Here is a 19318-nt window from a genome sequence, read left to right as displayed (position 1 = left end):
TTTAAATTTAAAATATGTGAGGCAAATCATAAGCATGTGTCCACTATGAAGCTAGAGAGCAGAGACAACCAGAGTGAAGGAGAGAACAAAGTGCTGGGTGGTCAAGGACTCAAGGACTATTTCTTGAAGATGGCAACTGACAAGTACTGGAGAACTGGTACACATTAGTGTGGGATGAGAAAGTCAGCTGCAGCAAGGGAAGGGGGCAAATAAAGCCAGAGAGATGGGAGCTAGTGACATGGACACGGGGATTCTGTCAAGGCTTTATCTTGTCAAAAGCAGGGCATTAGAGACCTTAGAGGAAAAACTCCCAAAGCCGAATGGGAAACAGTAGATAGAGAGTCCCGGGAGCCTGACAGAAAATTCTGTATGATGATTAAAAGAATCACCCCGGATTTATAGCATAAAGCTAAATAGAGGATGCTGGGGTACTCCAAACAAAAACAAGTATGGATCTGGAATGAGATCATGGCTTTAGAAACAAAAGAACAATTGCAAACATAGGAGAACAAAGAGAAACTGGAAAAAATGAAATGACAATGGGTGAACGGAATTTCCAAGGTACATACAAGGTGACGGGGTGAGGCATGTTTTGTTTCAAAATGTTTTCATTGACTATATAAATGTCTCACCTGGTAGTGTTAAAGAGTCCAAATATCACTGGGTTCTTATGATCTCTGGTAGGCAGCAAAAAAACATCCTCTGACAAATTAAAGATCATTACATTAGTCAGCATTTTCAGTCCTCTTCTCTTGTAAAGAAAATATATTGACATTAAAAGATTTGAAACCCATTGCAGACCTCAAGATACAAATTTCCATGTACAGTCATACAATGATGACTAAACCCCAGCAGAGTGATACCTTTGCTGTTCAGGATGGCTTTGAGCTGGGCCTCAGAACCAGAGGCACTGACTCTAAGCTCATGAGAGGGGTCTCGTTTGTTCCTGCAGCTCCTTTGCCCCCTCCACCACCCCCACGGACCTGGCCAAACTGGAAGAACAGAAACTTGCTCTGAGTTAGACAGAAGTCAAATCCTGCAGAAACCAAGTTTTCATACGTGCTAGAGACCCTGAGGGCTACAGAAAGGCATATTCATCAAAGAGTAAAACTTAATTCTCCCTGTAAGATTTACCTAATTCATCAAAATATGTGTCAATTCCATTCATTCCTGGTACTGAGCAAACCAGTCTTGCTTTTAGGAAAGTGCTCCACTTGTTCACCAGTATTCTCTGTCCTCCTGCATCATTCTGTGAGGAAAAAAAAAAGCAGGTCAGTGTCTATCTAAGAACTTTCACACACACATTTACACACAACATACATATAATACATATTCACACACATGCACATACATGCATATATACATGCATGTATAAATCTCTTAAATTTATACTTAAGTATCTAAATAACTTACATTTGCACTATTACTAGTATTCTCTTGTTATATATTGCTACTTTTGCTGGTTTTGACTATTCCTAAACAATCTATCTGAATACCCAACAAACTACAGATGCCTTTTCTGTAAAGTCAACCAACTGAATTGTTGAAACATGCTTATGTAAATTACTTAGAATGCAGAATACAGAAATTAAAAAGATTTTGGTTAAGTTAATTTTAGAAAATGGAACACAAACTTTTGTGTGGGAAGAAGTATAGCCTAATTATAAACTGTTTCTTCTTACTATGGCTTTGAAAATGGGGAAAAACCATACAAAATACAAAGCTCTCTTAAGAAAACACTTCTGCTAGATATAAAATATAAAGATTAGATAGTAAATACCAGTTTTAGGCAACCTACAGAATACTAGAAAATATTTTAAAGTAGAAACCCACTATAAAATTAACCAAGGCCTAATCATAAACTGTGAGATGAGCTTCATGAGACAGAAGTGCAGCCCTTACCACGCAAAGCCGTCCCACTCTGGTGTAAATTGCGTGGGCATTGTTTTCTGCCTCCAGGGCCTTCTCAGTAAAAAAGAAATACACTTTGTTGTCATCTCGGTCTTCATTGTCAGGAATCATATATGAACCTACAAATTTTGGTTCTATAAGAAAAAAAAGATCTAGCTATTACCACGAAATCGTGTTATTCAATACATTACACATCACATGAACATTTAACTTTTATCATTTCATTAAGAAATATTTTCCTTGAAATTTTGTAGGTGTTTCCATTTCTTTGTGTATCAACAGTTTTTTTAGAAACATTAGAGGAAAATTTAATTGGAAGATAAAAGAGTCAGGGAGGGAAAAAGAACAATTTAAAACAACTTTCCTTTCAGACTTGGAATGCATTCAAAAGGACAGATTAGGGGTGCCATTGTAATAATCTCCATAAATTTCCTCCCATATGTATAAAAAGTTAATGTAAATATATGTAAAATATTTTAGATGAGAAGTCTATCATTTTTTTTTTAAATTCATAAACTACCATTTTAAGGTGGAAAATAAGAGTTTTTGTGTTTGTAGTCTAAGGGATTTGAACGAATGACCTTTGATTGATATGGTAGTTAAATATTTTTAATGCTAACATAATGCCAATAATGCCTTTGCATTCTGAAGCTTAATAAAAAGGCTGAACATAATGAAACACCATAAAATGAAGATTTAGTCCCTAGATAAACAGTATGTCAAAATGTGAACATTATTCCTTACAAGGAGTTCAATATCAATGAATGGCTAGCGATTTCACTAAAATTTTACATCCCAAGTGCAATGGAATCCTCTTAAAACAAGCAAAGTGAAGCAGTTTATCCAAAATTATACTAACTGGCAAGAGAAAACGAAAATTTATTGGATGAAAGGATTTTTCACTTTTCATATGTTTACTTTGTTTCCTTCACTTAAATCCTGATTTTCAAGCATTACTATAATTTGGTTTCATAATAAAGCCAATTCCCTCCGATATAAAAGATATGTATATGTAAAATGTTTTAATTCAGGAATATTGCCAAGGAAAGAAATCCTGGGATTTGTAAACAGTGTAAGTTACATTTGTGTTGTTATTATTATCAAATTGTAAGTTTCCCGTGCGTTCTAGACTTGTTTTCAATTCTTATTTGCATACCCATTTTTCCCCAACCTTACCTTTCAACAGGCGCTCATCGTCGTGTTCCGTGCGAATATGCGCCAGTCTCCCCAAACTCCGGAAGATCGCAGCGTCTCTGCCCCAGTAGTCACTGTAGAGGCCAGTGAACAGTTCACTACCTATGTGGGCACGGAAGTTAGAAGTAAGTCAGCACATGTCTCTGGATCTGACAACAATGTATAAACCACATATCCAGATTCACTGTGAATAGGACTTGGGGAATTAATACTCCTGTTGAGAGCACGGATGGTACAGTCAGCCTGCCAGCGCTTGTATCCTGAGCCACTTACTAGCTGTGTGAACTTGCACAGGGTGCTTCATCTCTCTGTGCCTCAGTTTCCTTATTTACCAGTAGGGCTAGCACTCAAGAGTGTTACTTAGAGTCACTGGTATATGCTAAGACCTCTGTGAGTATTTGATAAATAACCTGGTTTCATCTTATCTTCCTAAATGTAACTTTCACATCACCAGGGTTTCATTATCATCATTATTGGTATTAAGGTGACAGCTAACTCAAATCCTTCTTGTAACAAGAAACTGCTTCCAATAACATGATTTTAGGGCAGGAACCACAAAGTTTGGTCAAATTATACATAATCCAATTAGTTGTCATTTAATTTATAAGTCTGTGGCTTAGTTAGATTGGAAAGATATAAAAAGTTCATAATTTAATCAGGCAGGCAGAGCATGAACCACATTAGCTGCAACATGTGGGGGAGGTTGCAAACTTAAAATCAAACCAAAGAAAACACAAATATTTGTACGGTCTCAAGAAATGATAATGTGTCTTTGGAGCCAGCCAGAAAAAAAGACATTAAAATAGTTTATGGAAAGAGAAAAAAATTTTAACAAATAGAAAATAATGTAAGATACACCTGGAACTGCAAAGACGAACACCTCAGGCTAGGGACTTGAAATTCTCTTTTGTCAAAGTGACAACAAAAGGTAGTCAGCATGCCCACTAGATGTGCTAGAAGGACTGTCCTGGGCACATGCAGCCAGGTGTTCTGCCCCGGGCAAAAATCTCTAGCCAAGAAGCAAATTAGAGCATCAGATCACTGGAAAGAACTACTTCAATTTAGGGTAGTAAAATGATTTTCTTTTCTGTGAGTGTCATCTATCTGGTCAGGGCTAAAAATACAGAAATAATGAGTACCTTGAACTCCGAAGCATGAATGTTTTTCTGTTAAATGTGGAATATGCACACATCACATTTAAAGTTTAAAAGAATTCAAATTGTATTTCCAGTTTAATAAATTTCATTGTATACTCAATTTTAGAATTCAAATTATTAAAATTACAGGCATAAAAATTTGAACAAGTATAGAAACAGAATTTATTGGTTATATATATAACTTCTTTGCTTTGATTTTAAAAAATTGTTTCGGTATTTATAAAAGAATTTTTCTGAGGTAAGGTCTTTAAAATGTAAAATTGAATAGATTAAATATATTTGTAAGGTTTACAATTTGAGAAAGCCACTTACTGAGTTGTAAAGAGGAAGCTTTGTAAGTAAGTTTATTTGTAACGAGTTGACTTACTTAATTTTTAAAAAGTAAAGATAATTACATTTGTTATACCAGATTTAGAAATAGAATAATTAGATGTAAATTGAATTCAAAGGCTTAACTATAAGTTCTACTTACAAAACACAAGCAACTTGTAAATAGCTTTCTTGGTTCACAGTATTTACTCTGCATACTTAAAAACTATATATAATACAAATAAATAAAACCTAAGTTTCCCACAAAGGAATTCACTTTTAAACTACTATATTACATATGATAGAGAAAAAGAAATGCATATGTGGTAGAATATTAACAAATGGGGTGTCAGGATAAATGGTAGAAGGTCTAATTTTACTTTTTTCAGCTTGTCTTTGATATGAAAATTATCAAGATAAGTTAAAGAAAAAGACTTATTTTGTTAAGTTCACCCCATATATTAATGTATGTTAAGTGAGAGGTATGATAAGGAAAACAACACAAACAGGAAAAAAGGATGCTTTATATCTGGACTTAAGAAAGTATAATTTGGGAAGAAAAGTTTTATTAGAACTCTTATTTAAGCATGTTCTTGTACCTTAATATAATTTTTAAAAAAAGGATTAAAGAAAAAGTCTACAAAAAAGCATGCATTTGGGTAATAGAGGCAGAAAAAGGCATCAAAATCAATTAGCACATTTGCACCAGAAATTTTATATCTGTACATAAAGAAAGAGAATTTTGAAATAAATTATATCCAGTGGTTAGGGCTGTGAATATTTGTGGGGTTCAGTCTGCACAACTTGCACATGGATGAAAGACAGTCATGCTGAATTCATTAAAAGGCCTTGAGGATCATCAGCTTTGGTAAAAATGAACCACTCAACCCACAAAAGAGTTAACCAAGTACTGAACCGCTACCGTGAGGGTTTTTCTGAAACATTTTTGTTTTTAATTATTATACTTGATTGCATATATCATATGAAATATAAAGACTATTTTGTAAAATTCTAAAAATAACTTATTTTTCTAATGTGGACTAGGCTGAATGTTTAATGCATAATGGGTACAAAAATAGATTTAAAAATCATGACGGTTTTCTGTTTTTTAAGATTCTACTAGGTAAAATATTTCTAGGACTTTGAAAATATTATTATGGAAAAATATTATAGTAGTTCACATAAATTTTATTGCATGTATCCCAATTTGGAACATTGTTTCAAAGTTCTACTTGCCCTAATCAAGTTTATAAACCTAACAAACAAGTACTCCATGTAACCACTAGATGGCAACCATATGATGCCAAATAATACCACAGCCAGGGAAGGTTATCTGCACAAAGGGAAAGGTGATATAATATTGATTTTACCCTATTACCCTTTTTGTACCCAGATAAAAAAATATAGTTTGTGAAAAATTCAAATGACACAATATGAATTATATGACTTACACTTCAAAGAAGCTCAGGTGCTAAAAACTATATGCTATGTAAACTGAACCAAATGTGTCTCTGTTGGAAACATTAGATTTGCCTCAGAAAGGAAAGATTCTCCTTTCATATCTTATGTCAGTGTGAAGGACAAAATAAATCCATAGTAATAGATTATAATGGTGTTTGGCAAAATACTTTTCTAAGAAAAAATAAATATATTAATGAAATATAATAAATTAGAATAAAGCTTTAGGCACAAATGTTACCTAACAGGAACTAAAAGAGCAAAAATATTCATAATAACTGATACTCTTTACAGTAAAAACATAGTTTACAAGTGAAAAGTTTACTTTAAAATTATAATCATTTTATACCCAAAATTATAATCATTAGAGAAAATTTGTGAATCAAAATATTTTACAGAGCAAAAACATATGGATGAATCACATTTTCATGGATTAAAAAAGATTTCATATAAATAGCAAAAATGTTTTAGAGTTTCAATGGTAATAACAGAACTACCCAAATTTTTATTTTCTATGTGTATGGAGACATGATATTTAATAAATGTACGTAGCCATACATTTTAACTGGTATCTAATCTACTATTATATTCTGAATATCAATAACCAATTTGATTTTTATGTAATATAATATCTTTTATTGTTATAGCACTGACTTCTAACAGTAACTGATGTTAATTTTAGATGGTCAAGTATGGTCATAATTAAAAAAAAACACATCTGCAGGTTATTTTGACAGGTGAATGTAACTTATCACTGTCATGCTCAACAACAGTCTCTATGTACAGACACAAGAATACTGGGAATAGTACTTCACTGGAAATCTTACAAACTAAGCCCAAAGCTTGAAATTTGCTCTTTGACCATGGCAGAACTGTTCAACACCTCATGGTCTTGATTACCTGCAGAAGCAGAGACCTGCATGGGATTTTTTGAGCCTGCTAAGCTTTTCTGTCCTCTCTGCTGCCCTCTTTGTTGCCTGGCATTCTGTACCTCCCTTCCCACCTCACCTCCCATTTGTCTGCCTATTGCCCACTTTCTCCATGAAGCCTTCCTTCCTTGACTAGTTTTGTTGTTTGGTGGTCCCCAGTACCACCACAGCCCTGTGCCTATTTCTATCATGTTGCTAGCCCTACTATTTTTCATTGGCTCCTCACTACACCCCACTACAATGTAGGCTTCTTGATGCATCTTGTATGTTCTTTTGTCCCCAAAATCTTGCACAGTATCTGGACTGCAGAAAATGTTCAATAAACATAGGTTGAATCAACAAATGACATAATGAATTAATATGTGAATATATCTAAAACTCATTTTAGGCGTTTAAAATACAAAGCTATGAAATGCAATAACAATCATTCAGTATAAGATTTTGATTTTTCAAAACTGCTTCAGGGAGAAAATATCAAAAGACAGAAAAAAGCTATTAGGCATTTATATGAATAACCAAGTTCTTTGAAATTTTGCTCCTCAAGAAGCCTATGCTATTTAAAAATTTTAATTCATGAACACAGGGGTTCTTATTTTCTTCTAGTATTTGTCCCTAATAGTTTCATCCCCAAAAGACTGTGCCTACACTAAACTATGTATATGAAAGAAAATAAAACAAATCATTTGACTCTTGGCAATACAAAAAAAACCAAATCCATTGTAAATAACTCTAAATTAAAATGCAAAATTCAAATACTTTCCTACGTAATTCCCTTTTTACAATACAAACTCTAATTGAAGTTTTGAACATATTGCATTGCTGTAATATTTTATGGAACTTATAGAACTTTGTCCATGGATTATATATTGATTTATTGGAGGTTTTATGCAACCATGTTGGACATACAGACTTCAATTGTTTAGTGAGTAAAACTGACAGTAGTTTTCCATGCCCTTCTTATCTTCTTAAGTTTTACTCCAGCATTTCTCCTATTTATATTGTATATGTCTACAAATCTAAATGGTGAGAAACGTATTTGTCTCATGGAAAGCACATGGCTAAAGACTGATACATGCCTCACTTTATACCTGAATTGTGTAATTTTGTTGGAAAATCATTCTACTATTTTACACACAACATTTTGCAGAATGACTATGACATGAGTAAGTGCAAACAGAAACAAATGCACTGGGGAGGATGAAGATGGATAAAAATGATTTATGTATTCTGACATCCCAGGTCTGACTCACACTCTGTTTAGGATGCTGAAAGAAACTGGGAAGAACGTGTCTTTTTGTCAGTTATGAAGTTGTTGGTTGGACTTTCTGTGCGGTTTTTGTTTGGGCAGATAGCTAGCATTAGCTATCAACATTGAGAAGCTGGATTCTGAGACATGAAGGAAAACAGAAAGTGCATTTTGAGTCTGTTCATTTGCATTTGCTGGCACTCAATGAGAACTCGGGTTTTTTTTTGGTGGCAAACCACTGGCACTGATACCAGCATGCCCCTAAAGAAGAGAATGTCAGTGGTGAGTTGCAAAGGAGGACTTGTTTTTCCTTGTATCTTTTTAAAAATACTGTTTTGTCTTGAGGAAACCATAAGCAAAGCATTCAAATAGCTCCTTAGAGACAACCAGTTACAGCCAGAAGCCAACCGTAAGGATGTGGATAATTGGCATTTTGCCAATGTGAGAGAGGAGCAGTCTTGGATAAGGAATTACAGATACTCTTCAGGCACAGGAACGTTGTGAGGGAGTTTAAGTCTAAGTTTCTATACACTTGGGATGAGGTCAAGAAACGAGCCAGCACACATCCACTTGTTACGTTTAGAGCTATAATTCTAAAGGCATACATTTTATCTTCATCCTGAATTTTCATTTATTTTTCTAATATTTATGAACTCCTATTTTGTGCCAGAATATTCTTTCATAACTCTGCCTTGAATATATAGTTAATTAAAAATAACAAAGTTTTAAAGATTTTAAGAGCTTGAAACAATCACTTAGATTTCCCCTATATGTTTTCTAACTCCCTGTCAATCAACATTGTGACCTTTAATTCATAGAATTTGTAATGAGGAGACATATTTACAAAGATTCCATCATTATGAGTAAACTTAGAGGAAGAAAATTTCAGTGGCTGTAAATATAATTTTATTTGCTGAAAAAAGTAACAGGGGACAAAAAAGCATAGAAAGAAAATATAAGTGATTGTAAAATATGTATTCATTGCAATAAAATTTAGTAAGCCTTTAACTTGAGAAGAATCCTAAAACCATCCCAACAACAAAGCTAATACTTTCAAATGTGATAATGTTTAAAGGTACATAACCAATCAGAGTGTTTTTTCCCCAGTCGCATGCACATTAGCATACTGTAGGCATTTCAGTAATGGTGAGTTTTAAATTACACCTGGAACTGGCAATACAAATCCAAGTTAAAACAAAACATTAAAAAAATAAGGCAACAGAATAGGGAGGGCATGATGTAAGGGACATCCTAAAGTTACTGAAAGTGTCATCAATTTAATAAGGAGAATACTATATTATATCAAACATAACTGATGGAAGAGTCAGCTAATATTTTTCCTTCCTGGCCAAAATGACATATGATGTAAACAAACTATTTCCTGACTTTTTATTTGGCCCGTCACCCAACCTTATAATTTAGTGGAAAGATACATACTAAGCATTTTTGGATGAATTGAAAGGTATAGGCAGGTAAGGTAGCAATTCATTTTACTAAATAATCCATGATTTCAATGGATTGTTTTTAAAACCAGGTTGTAATATCTTATATTCTTCAGTCACTTACTTAAGACCATTTTAAATATAATCACAGTAAGGGGAAAATGTTACTACACATGAAGAAATAATGCACCTGTGATATGAATTTATATGCCACCAAGATAAATCATATTAATACAAAGTAGCATTGGAAGAACAACCCTAATTAATATATCATTTCATTTCAATTGGTTTCTGAACATACAGAACAGAGCTCAATGGGAGCTTGTTTTATTCCTCAAATCCTGTGTCACCCAGAGTCCACTGCAAGTTACTAACATTTCATTTCCAGACTACAAATTTTTTTAAAAATGTTTGTTAACTTGTTTCTCATGTAGCAAAAAACCTTCATTTTTTTACTCAGTTTTTCATTTAACTGAATTGAACTGCAATGAAAATTGTATCTTAAGAAATTCTTAGAACTTCTCTGGTTTACAAGCATGTGGATTTGTTTAGAGACCTTGCTAGTTTTATAAGTTTGTTACAAATTTGAGTTTCTTATCATGAAAGCACATCTTCATGTGAACAGACACTGAACATGAAGTGTAACCTCTAACAAAGAAACAAAGATGGTGCATAGTCTAAAGATGATCATCTTTTTGCTACAGTCTTGTCCTAACTCAACAGAGAACATATGTGGCCATAAAATACCACACTAATGCATTCTTTCCCTGTCAGAGTAAGCTACACTGAGGTTTTTGCCAAATTCCAACTCAGGTAGCTACATTTTTCCAGTGCAAATTCCTGCTGCTCTTTCAATTGGGTGAATTATTTCGACTTCCTTTCCTTTAAAGAGCTGCTGGCTCACATAGGTTATCAGGTTTCTACCCCAGTGGCAGCTACATATCCACAGTGAGTGAATGATGTCTCAGAGGTACTTTGGGATGAAAGCTAGTGGATAAATGTGAAGAATTATATTTTTATTTCTTCTCTTTGGAGGGATTATTCTACAACTTTTGTGTTTAGCTTGGAGGGCTCTCATGATTTGATTTCTCTTCAGAATAAGTGAAACAGCCACCCAGATGGCAGGCACTTCACATCTCAGCGCAGTGTAATTCGATTTGGAAGTTCAATGAAACTCACTTGGAAATGTCCCTCCAGTAATATTTCCTCTCTTAAAAAAATCAGCTTTAAATTCCTGGTTTCATGCGTAAACAAGCTCTGGGGAGGCTTAGTGGTGAGTGGCTCAAGAAATCAGTTTTAACCTTTTGAATGAAATGTTAAAAATAAATGGTGTTCTTATCTCTTTAGGATTAAGAAGTCATGTTTACTGTATAGTTTTTAACTCTCAATGCCATTTATAATATTCTTATTAATAATATCCCAAATCTCATTTTTTGTTTGTTTAGAAGCCCAGTTAGTATTCCATTCTGTTAATTTTTAGAGGAGGCCTATTCTGTGCAGATGCTGTATGATGAAAGATGATGGAAAAATCTCTTTCAGATATGTCTTAAATCTATGACATTACATAAAAGCTCTAAAAACATTAGAAAAAAATTGGATGAGTCTCTCTAATGCATGTATTTCAATTCATTTGCTGACAATCTTCTAGGAATTTCTAACATTTATGAATCTGGCATTCACAAAAGTGTCATTCCTGAGGTTTTGATGCCTACTGTCTAAACTGATAAAGGCAACTCTACTTTCATATTTAAAACCTCCCTTTCTCATGTTCTGTTTACACACACACATATACACATACATACACATGGGACAATAGAGCAGCTCAAGATACTTTAAAATAATATTTTTCTTTAACATTTTATTCTTTAAAAATATTACATCTTTTGTCAAGCCCTTGAAAAATTTGATTACTATGTGAATTCTCATCTTACAGCCCTTTCAAATTATGAGGTTGAAGTATATTAAACTTTAAAGTTTCCCTATTAATTAGAGTTAACCTAAGAACTTTGCTCTATAAATAAATATATATAAATATATGTAAAAGCTTTGCTTGTTCGAACCTGAGTACCAAGATTGGGATGGGGGAGAGTAGAAAGTGGGATACAAGTCTCATAAAAATCAACTGTCTGGAATAAGTTCAGGGACTGTATTGTTTCCAGAATACACAGGAACATCTGTATCAACTCTAAATCAAGCATAAGACATTTTGATTAATCATCAGTGGGGAGTTTTAAGTTTTAACCCTTTACTTAGAATAGGAAGTCTCTACATGCTATTTTATACTCTCATTTCCTACAAACAGGCTAACCTAATATTAGCATATAACTAAGTGTTGAAAATGTAATAACAGAAATTTGTACATCTGCACCATACCTATAGCAGAATATCTCAACACTTGAGAAAACAGAATGATTCCTAACAGCACCTGTGTTAGGTGTCGGGGATTACTATCTTCAGCCGTACAGTTGGGACCTCATCCATCTGTCTGTACCATCACAGTGCTAGAGTACTTTGAAAAGTGTGCCATTTTCAACCCCAAGTAGCATAAAAGAGAGAGAAAAAGTATGTTTGCTATGTTTTAAGAGAGGTTCTCGGGTTCTTCATCTAATTAAATTGAATCAAATTAAAATCTAGATCAGACATGGCCAGCTTATTCTATTATTCCAAAGTGGACAGACATAGAGCGGTAGTCTGAGCTGGTCAACCACTATAGTTTACGTTCTAGATTAGGAGGAATAGAAGTAAATTACTTTGAAGTTCTCAACAGAGATGACTTCCTGCTGAATTCTACTGATACAAAGAAAGGCACCAGGAAGAGAATATTAAAAGTTCCCCTAGTCACAAATTAAAATAAAAAGAATTAACATATGCTACAGTTTAGTTTCTCCAGCTAAATTTTTATAAAGTATTCATATAATTGCATTTTCTGAATAGTAAACAGCCCAATGCAAGATGTCTTATATCAGATATTAAGTAACAATGTGCATTTTGAGAATGAGACACACATACTTCATAGCAGCTGCACTTATTTTAGCATCAGATTGGCTCAAGTTAGCACAGCTTGAAATTAAATATCATTGCTCTCAGCACCAATAAATAAATATGACAAGGCAACATACATAAAGAAATACCAAAAGAATCTAACTGCGGTTTCAAAATCAATATGACTGCAAACTTATATCTGCAGCAACAATAATTACCAATTAAGGTGGAGATGAAGGAAGAGCTGGGATCAAACGGACATCGGCCCCTTCCTTTCTCAGATCTGTGTGATTCCAGGTGAAACTGGGGGTCCTTGAAAGAAAAACCAGAAAAGCCAGTATGTATCTGCCAATTTCAATAAGAATTTCATTGACAGGATGAAACACAGGAAATCATGATTTCTTTCTACAAAATAGGTATTGTAAATAGGACACCAGTGAGTAACATCAGGTTAGTTAGGACCAAACTGGGTTTTATAAATAAATACATGGGTTCCCAGCTTCATATGGGTTTTCTCATTCCTCCTTAAGAAAGTAAGCAGGTGGTAAAATAAAAGAAATTAACAGTTATTAATCACTTGATCATATAGCATTTTAGCATTCTGAGATGTGGTATCTGAGATGTGAGTTAGGTATCCAAAGGAATGGAAACTTGCTGGAAAAGGGTTACTTAAAAAGGAAAGTTCAATAGTAAACAGGGTAATGGGCTTTTTTTATTCCACTAAGGTCAATATTGATTTTTTTGAAGAGTCTGTAAGAAAAAAAAATGAAAAACTTTTCTATCAACAATTTGGATTATTTATTTCCAATCATTTTTATTCTTCACATCTTCTCTATACAGACACCTAGTATTTATTTAATAATTTAGAAAATGATTACTCATAAATAAATACTGGAATAGAGATGCATAAATAAATGCCATATTATGAGCAATTTTGCAGCTAGGACTCACACAAATGAGATACTGAAAATAAATATTTCTATAAAAAACTACTACTTTATTGGTTCCTTTTGCAAGCACATAACTACAGAATTTTTCACTGAATGTCCTCAGATTTCAAAATTCTCATTGATGGATATTTTTATAATTAATCTCCATTAAGTGTGCTATAAATGGTTTGGGTAAAAGAAAGAAATTGGGAAAGTGACAAAAAATCAATACAAAAATTTTGTAGAAAAATAACTATGTTGCAACAGATAATGTGTTGATAACTTCCCATGGCATCTATGAATAGCTCTGCCTATCTGTGAATCATGAACCTATAAACAATCTTCAAGTTCTGAGTAACCTCTGAAAGTTGCATGCGTTTTTCTCAAACTTGATCTTGACTTTGCTTGTCTCCCATTCACTCCACATTCTCTCTCCTGCCCTTACCTCACCTTTCTTATTTGACACATTCTTCTCATTCTATGATAATCTAAAATCAGCATTCTGATCCTTCCATTCTAAAACGATTCTGGCAAATGCAGAGTCTGTGTTACCCTTCAGTCTTACCCTTGGAATTGAACTGTAGCCTACAGAACAAATGTGGCCTCCTGACCTAAAGGTGTTGCTAAACTGATATTTTAAGCCAGAAAAGGAGAGTTTTATCTATACAGACACTTTATACAAATTAGTACAGAGCAAGAATGCCAGTAAATAACTTGAGACTTTTTGTGTTTACTTCCCACAGATGACAAATTTGCAATGACACGAGAAGAAAACTTTTCTCCAAATGAGAGAGACTATGGGTCTGGCCAGCTCACACTTACACTAAAGGGGTTTCATCTAAATTTGCAGTACAGACCCACACTATTATACGGAGGAGGAAGTGATCAAGGGTGTGAATGTAGTACCTGCTGGACCCTTGAGTCACCACTACTTGGAGGAATATTTGGGAAAAATAGGTAGGGTATACATATTTTATTTGTTTTAACATAGTCAAGTGTCCAAATGTTTGGTTACTGAAAAGCATTGAAGACATATATCGAACTGCTCTCTTAAAGCAAGACTTCTATAACTTCAAAATTCTGGTAGACTCAACTTTTTACCTTTAATGACTAATGAAGTTGATTTATCCAGCAGACATAATTAGACACCTTAAACACTAAAACTGAAACTGCAAAAGAAAAACAAGTATGTTGTTTGTTTATTCAAGGCAGTACAATATATTCACTTGAATTTAAACTGTTAAGTGGGTGAAACAGAAAATACAAACTAGGAATTCTAAGATCAAGAGAATCTCAGATTTTTAATAACTGCAGAGTTAGGTGAGGGAAATGAAGTCACAGTTTCTGAAGACAAGTCACAGGTTTTTCCAAGTATAAATGGTAATGTAGGATCCAGAGGCTATTGTTGATGGGTGAATTTCATTCAGCATGTGTCTGAGGAATTAATTATATAACATAACAGTTTGCATTCTAAAATGTCTTCCACTTGCAAGAGAAATTGACTGAATCAATAGGAAACTACTCAGAAAGAAACGTATAACCCTAACAGTCTGAAAATAATTAAGTGGAACCCAGAATCAGCTGGAGTTTTTAGTTAGAATTTTTGGTTAGGTACAATTCTGTGTAATATGTAAATCTATTTGACTCTATTAAAGGACATACTCTTTCATGAAACCTCAAATTGGAAACTGAGAATACATGAGTAATGAATAGTGATACTCATACATTCTCAGAGATCAATGCCTCAGGTCCAAACTTGAGTGAAATCTTACCATCTTTCTCCAGAAGACTTCAAATACTTATCTTTTTCATTTACTTGATTAATGGCTGAAACTACCTCAACAAAGAGTTTAAAATAATGAAAAAGATATTAAACTTTTCAGTTTTTTACATCACTATAAAAATGCATTATTTTTGAATAAAGGATAGACATAGCTATCATTTAAATTTTTAAAATGATGTCTTCTGCTGTTTCTCATTTTTAGCCCACGAGTAACTAAAAAGAGAAGGAAGGCAAATTACTGGAACATCCCTGCTTTAGATAAGCACAATTTTCTTTAGGTACAAAGAGATGAAAAGTCCAACTCTTTAGAGGATATAGTAACTTCATCCATACACTGATTAATGATACCCCAGGAGTACAATAATACATATTATAACACAGAATTATTTTATACAATAATACAAAAATGGAAGACAATGTCAAATGGGATTGTAGAGTGTAATGCTTCTTAAATTTGAGGACCATCATAATACGTGTTTTGAAGATCATATTTGTAACAAAATAACCAAGAGTTGCTTTGGACACTTGGAAGTTCTGTAACTGCTCCTTCAGTTTGTGTGTCAGACAACATTCTGAACTACATGCAGGTTTCTGAATATCTCTTACTTGGGCTTATCAGTGTGTTTAGGATAATAATGCTCATATAATATAAAAAACTCAGCACAGACCTAATCACCATGAGGAATCCTGTCTGACGCCTCTGTCAGCCCTAGAATCACTTCCTTTTGCTTTTTGTATCCTCCCAGATCATCACATGAATCCCTTTTGTATATCATTTACTCTCTGTATTATAATAGTATGTTTGATTCTCTTCCCTACCGGTTTGCAAGGTTTCCTTGAGGATATTGCTCATGTGACATTTACCTTTGATTGCCTGTATCAAATAAAATACCTGGCATATAATAAATGCACAACTGTTTCTGTTGTTTGAATAGACACTTCCTTTCCAGGAACAAATTGTTTTCTTCTCTCTTGTGTTGTGTGGGCCGTGACTATTTTCTCATAGATTTAAAAAAACTCACAAAGCAGCTGTGGATAGGTATGTATGGATTTGAAACTAGACAGTAAGTACAAATTATTATGCTATGCTATGCTGTGTATGCTTTCTTAAGGCTACCTTTAGAGCAACATCATTGCTCTATTATTTCTAAATTTTAATTGCCATTGGCTTAGGAAAAACTGATTAATTTGGCAACACAACGAAAGAAAGAATTGATATGTTCTTAATTTTCCTGCCTGTTTAATGAGGACAATATATTTTTATATATAGTTTCATAACTTATAATAGATTCTTTCCAGGATTAATATATCAAAGACTAGGATAAATATAGATATAACAATTTAATATCTAATGGCAGCTAAAACAGTAAAATCAAAAACTGAAGAGTTATAAAGATGATTTATTTAATCTCCAAAGACCTTATTAATGACAATATGTAATCTGAAGTGATATGGAGGTGTGACATAGAGGTACAATCATTTGTTAGCTAATGCTTCTCTTTTCCCAATGGGTGATTTGAAAAAAAAAATGAGAGTAAGGTATTTTCTTGATACTGTGGTGTATGATCATGAAATTTCAATAATGAATTGAGAATCAAGACTGAGTTATTAATTTTTATCAAACTAACTTGGCAGTTTTTAATAAATTAATTGATCTTCTGTTCCATGACTTTACAGCAGAGGCTTTCTTTATCTTGTTAAGCTACATGTGACAGAAAGATACACTGATCTAATTCATCTTAATTCCTCAGGACTCAATATGTTCGTTTTGCAACTTTGAAAACTAAGATGCGGAAATTGTTGAGAAGAAGTAAAAAGAAAGAAAATTTATCATAGACTGGCTAATATTGATAGGATGGAAAGCAGGCAAACCCCAAACTTCCATTGCTCTGTTTCCCATAGATCAAGCTAACTTCAAAATTCACAATAAGTTCAAGAATGAAATTTCTCACATTATTTTGGGAGTCTGTTATGGTCTTAAAGGCAGTGTTTAATTTAGTGCACAATCCAACAAAATACTAAAAAGTGAGTAATACGATTTTCTTCCAAGCAGTGGAATTCAGCAACCAAACCAAAAGAGAACTTGAGGCATGATGACATTGTCAATGACCCTGAAGCAATTGCTTTTATGGTTCAAGTCATGTGCAATGTTGGTGTTTAACCCTATTGAGAATGTTAGCCATGACTTACACTGGCTTTCCACTATCTGTATTTTAACAGCTGGAATTTCTTTCTGAGTAATGTGGCTTAAATTTACAAGACATCCCAAGTATTAACAGTGTGGGCTGCACTTTCTGTTTCAGTGTGAAACGGGGTTTTTCAATAGGTCTTCTTGTGCTTGAGAGAAAGCAGGACTTGTAGTTTAAAGATGGGGGCATATGCATGTGCTCTTCAAAAACGTGTTTGTAAAGAATGCATGGTAGACCTTCCCAGGAGTTTTCCCCTTTATGTCTCGAGGTGATAGTGCAGACCCCAGGAAGCCCATCATAAGCTATTTTCAGTAGGTGTAACTCGTTCCACATCAAGTAGTAAATGTGATGCCGATTAAATGAGTTTTGTATTATTAAATAAGCTTGGTAAAACGTTTAATACTATTCTTGCCCTTAGTGTCAATGGTATATTCTGAAAGGTGTCAGAGGAAAACTAGAACATTAGCAAATACTTTAGGGAATCAAATAGTCACCTATATTTTATTAGATATTTCTAAGGTTGAAAGGAAAAGTAGTAAAATATACAAGGCACATACACATATATCTGCCAACATTGAAAAAAGATGCAGCTTTGATATGTGAATGTCTAGAATAAATAGCCATAACATGCACTTTAATTATTTACATAACAACTATCTAATAAGCTGTATCATAAATTAATTTTGAATTTAATTCACTATACATTTTTTCCTGTTCTTTTCCAAGCAATAAAAAAATTACAGAATACTTGAAACATTTCCCAAAGGCTGAACAAACAAGCAGGAAAAAATACAAAAAGGAATTGAAACTGTAAGTAGTGTTTTGACATTAAGGCTGATAGTTTTGCATTTTTATTGCTTTTTTTCTTTTCACTTTTCTCTCTTAAAAATTAGTACATATGCTTGTATAATACTTTAAAATTTAAGAAGTACTGTTGCACATATTATTTTGTTTCACCCTAAAAATAAGCCTATGAAGTAAGACAGGGTCAGTAACATTGTTCAGAAATATTATCTTCTTTTTACAGATGAAGAATCAGAGGCAGGGTGAGGCCTTGCAAGTCTCAAAGAGTATCTTCTAACTTCTAGTTCCACATCATGGGACAGTACTAACCAGCCTACCCACCACTGTAAGTGGAGAAGGGTATATATGCCTCTGTTGGAGGGCATGGTTGAGTGTCCTTTATAAGGTACTTAAAGCATAATCAAAGTTTGAAAACATACAGTAAGATCTTTTTCTTAAAGAAAAATAAATTTATTTTATTATTATTTGGTTCTTTATTTATTAAATTATATATGCAAACACTTCATTTCCTTTAATATTATTGTAAGAACTTGCAGCTGCTACCAAAATTTTTTTAAAGCACACACATTTAAGTAAATTCTAATTCAGTTGTACTGAATTTTTAAATAAGCATTTGCTTAAACCTGTATTTGGAGGCAGAATCACCTTTCCCCCTCTTTTGTGTATGCCTTAATGATTGCTTCAGGCTTCCACTCTTCTCCTCTCCCTCCATGACCTCACTTTATGCCAATATTCTCTTAAAATTCACATTGATAGCACCTCTACTGGGTATGTATGCCTGGGCGTGGTGAGAGTACCGGAAGCAAATACTCTTTCCACTTTAATTGTCATTCTGTCCTAATGCCTGCTTTTATTGGAAAACAGCATCATCCTTGCTCTTACCTCTTCTTTATCACCGCCTCAAATAAAATGTCATTCTCCCTCTGAACATAACCTTTGGTGCTTCTTATTAGTATAATGGTCCTTCAGGATCTTCATGGTTTGA

General features: G+C 33.6%; 1 protein-coding gene across 1 annotated transcript in view; it reads right to left on the bottom strand.

The window, feature by feature from the left end:
* Window positions 1–19318, bottom strand: part of SEMA3E (semaphorin 3E) — a 248405-nt gene that overhangs the window by 45250 nt on the left and 183837 nt on the right. The window contains exons 5-9 of the mRNA XM_073238907.1: window positions 12847–12940; window positions 3088–3207; window positions 1903–2045; window positions 1135–1249; window positions 633–702 (exon numbers count right to left, since the gene is read on the bottom strand). Of these exons, the coding sequence (XP_073095008.1) occupies window positions 633–702; window positions 1135–1249; window positions 1903–2045; window positions 3088–3207; window positions 12847–12940 (542 nt within the window). The remainder of the gene's footprint in view (window positions 1–632; window positions 703–1134; window positions 1250–1902; window positions 2046–3087; window positions 3208–12846; window positions 12941–19318) is intronic.

The sequence above is a fragment of the Manis javanica genome, chromosome 6 (assembly GCF_040802235.1).
Source record: "Manis javanica isolate MJ-LG chromosome 6, MJ_LKY, whole genome shotgun sequence".
NCBI lineage: Eukaryota > Metazoa > Chordata > Mammalia > Pholidota > Manidae > Manis > Manis javanica.
The sequence above is the reverse complement of the archived record's forward strand: the minus strand, read 5'-3'. Positions and strand labels throughout refer to the sequence as shown.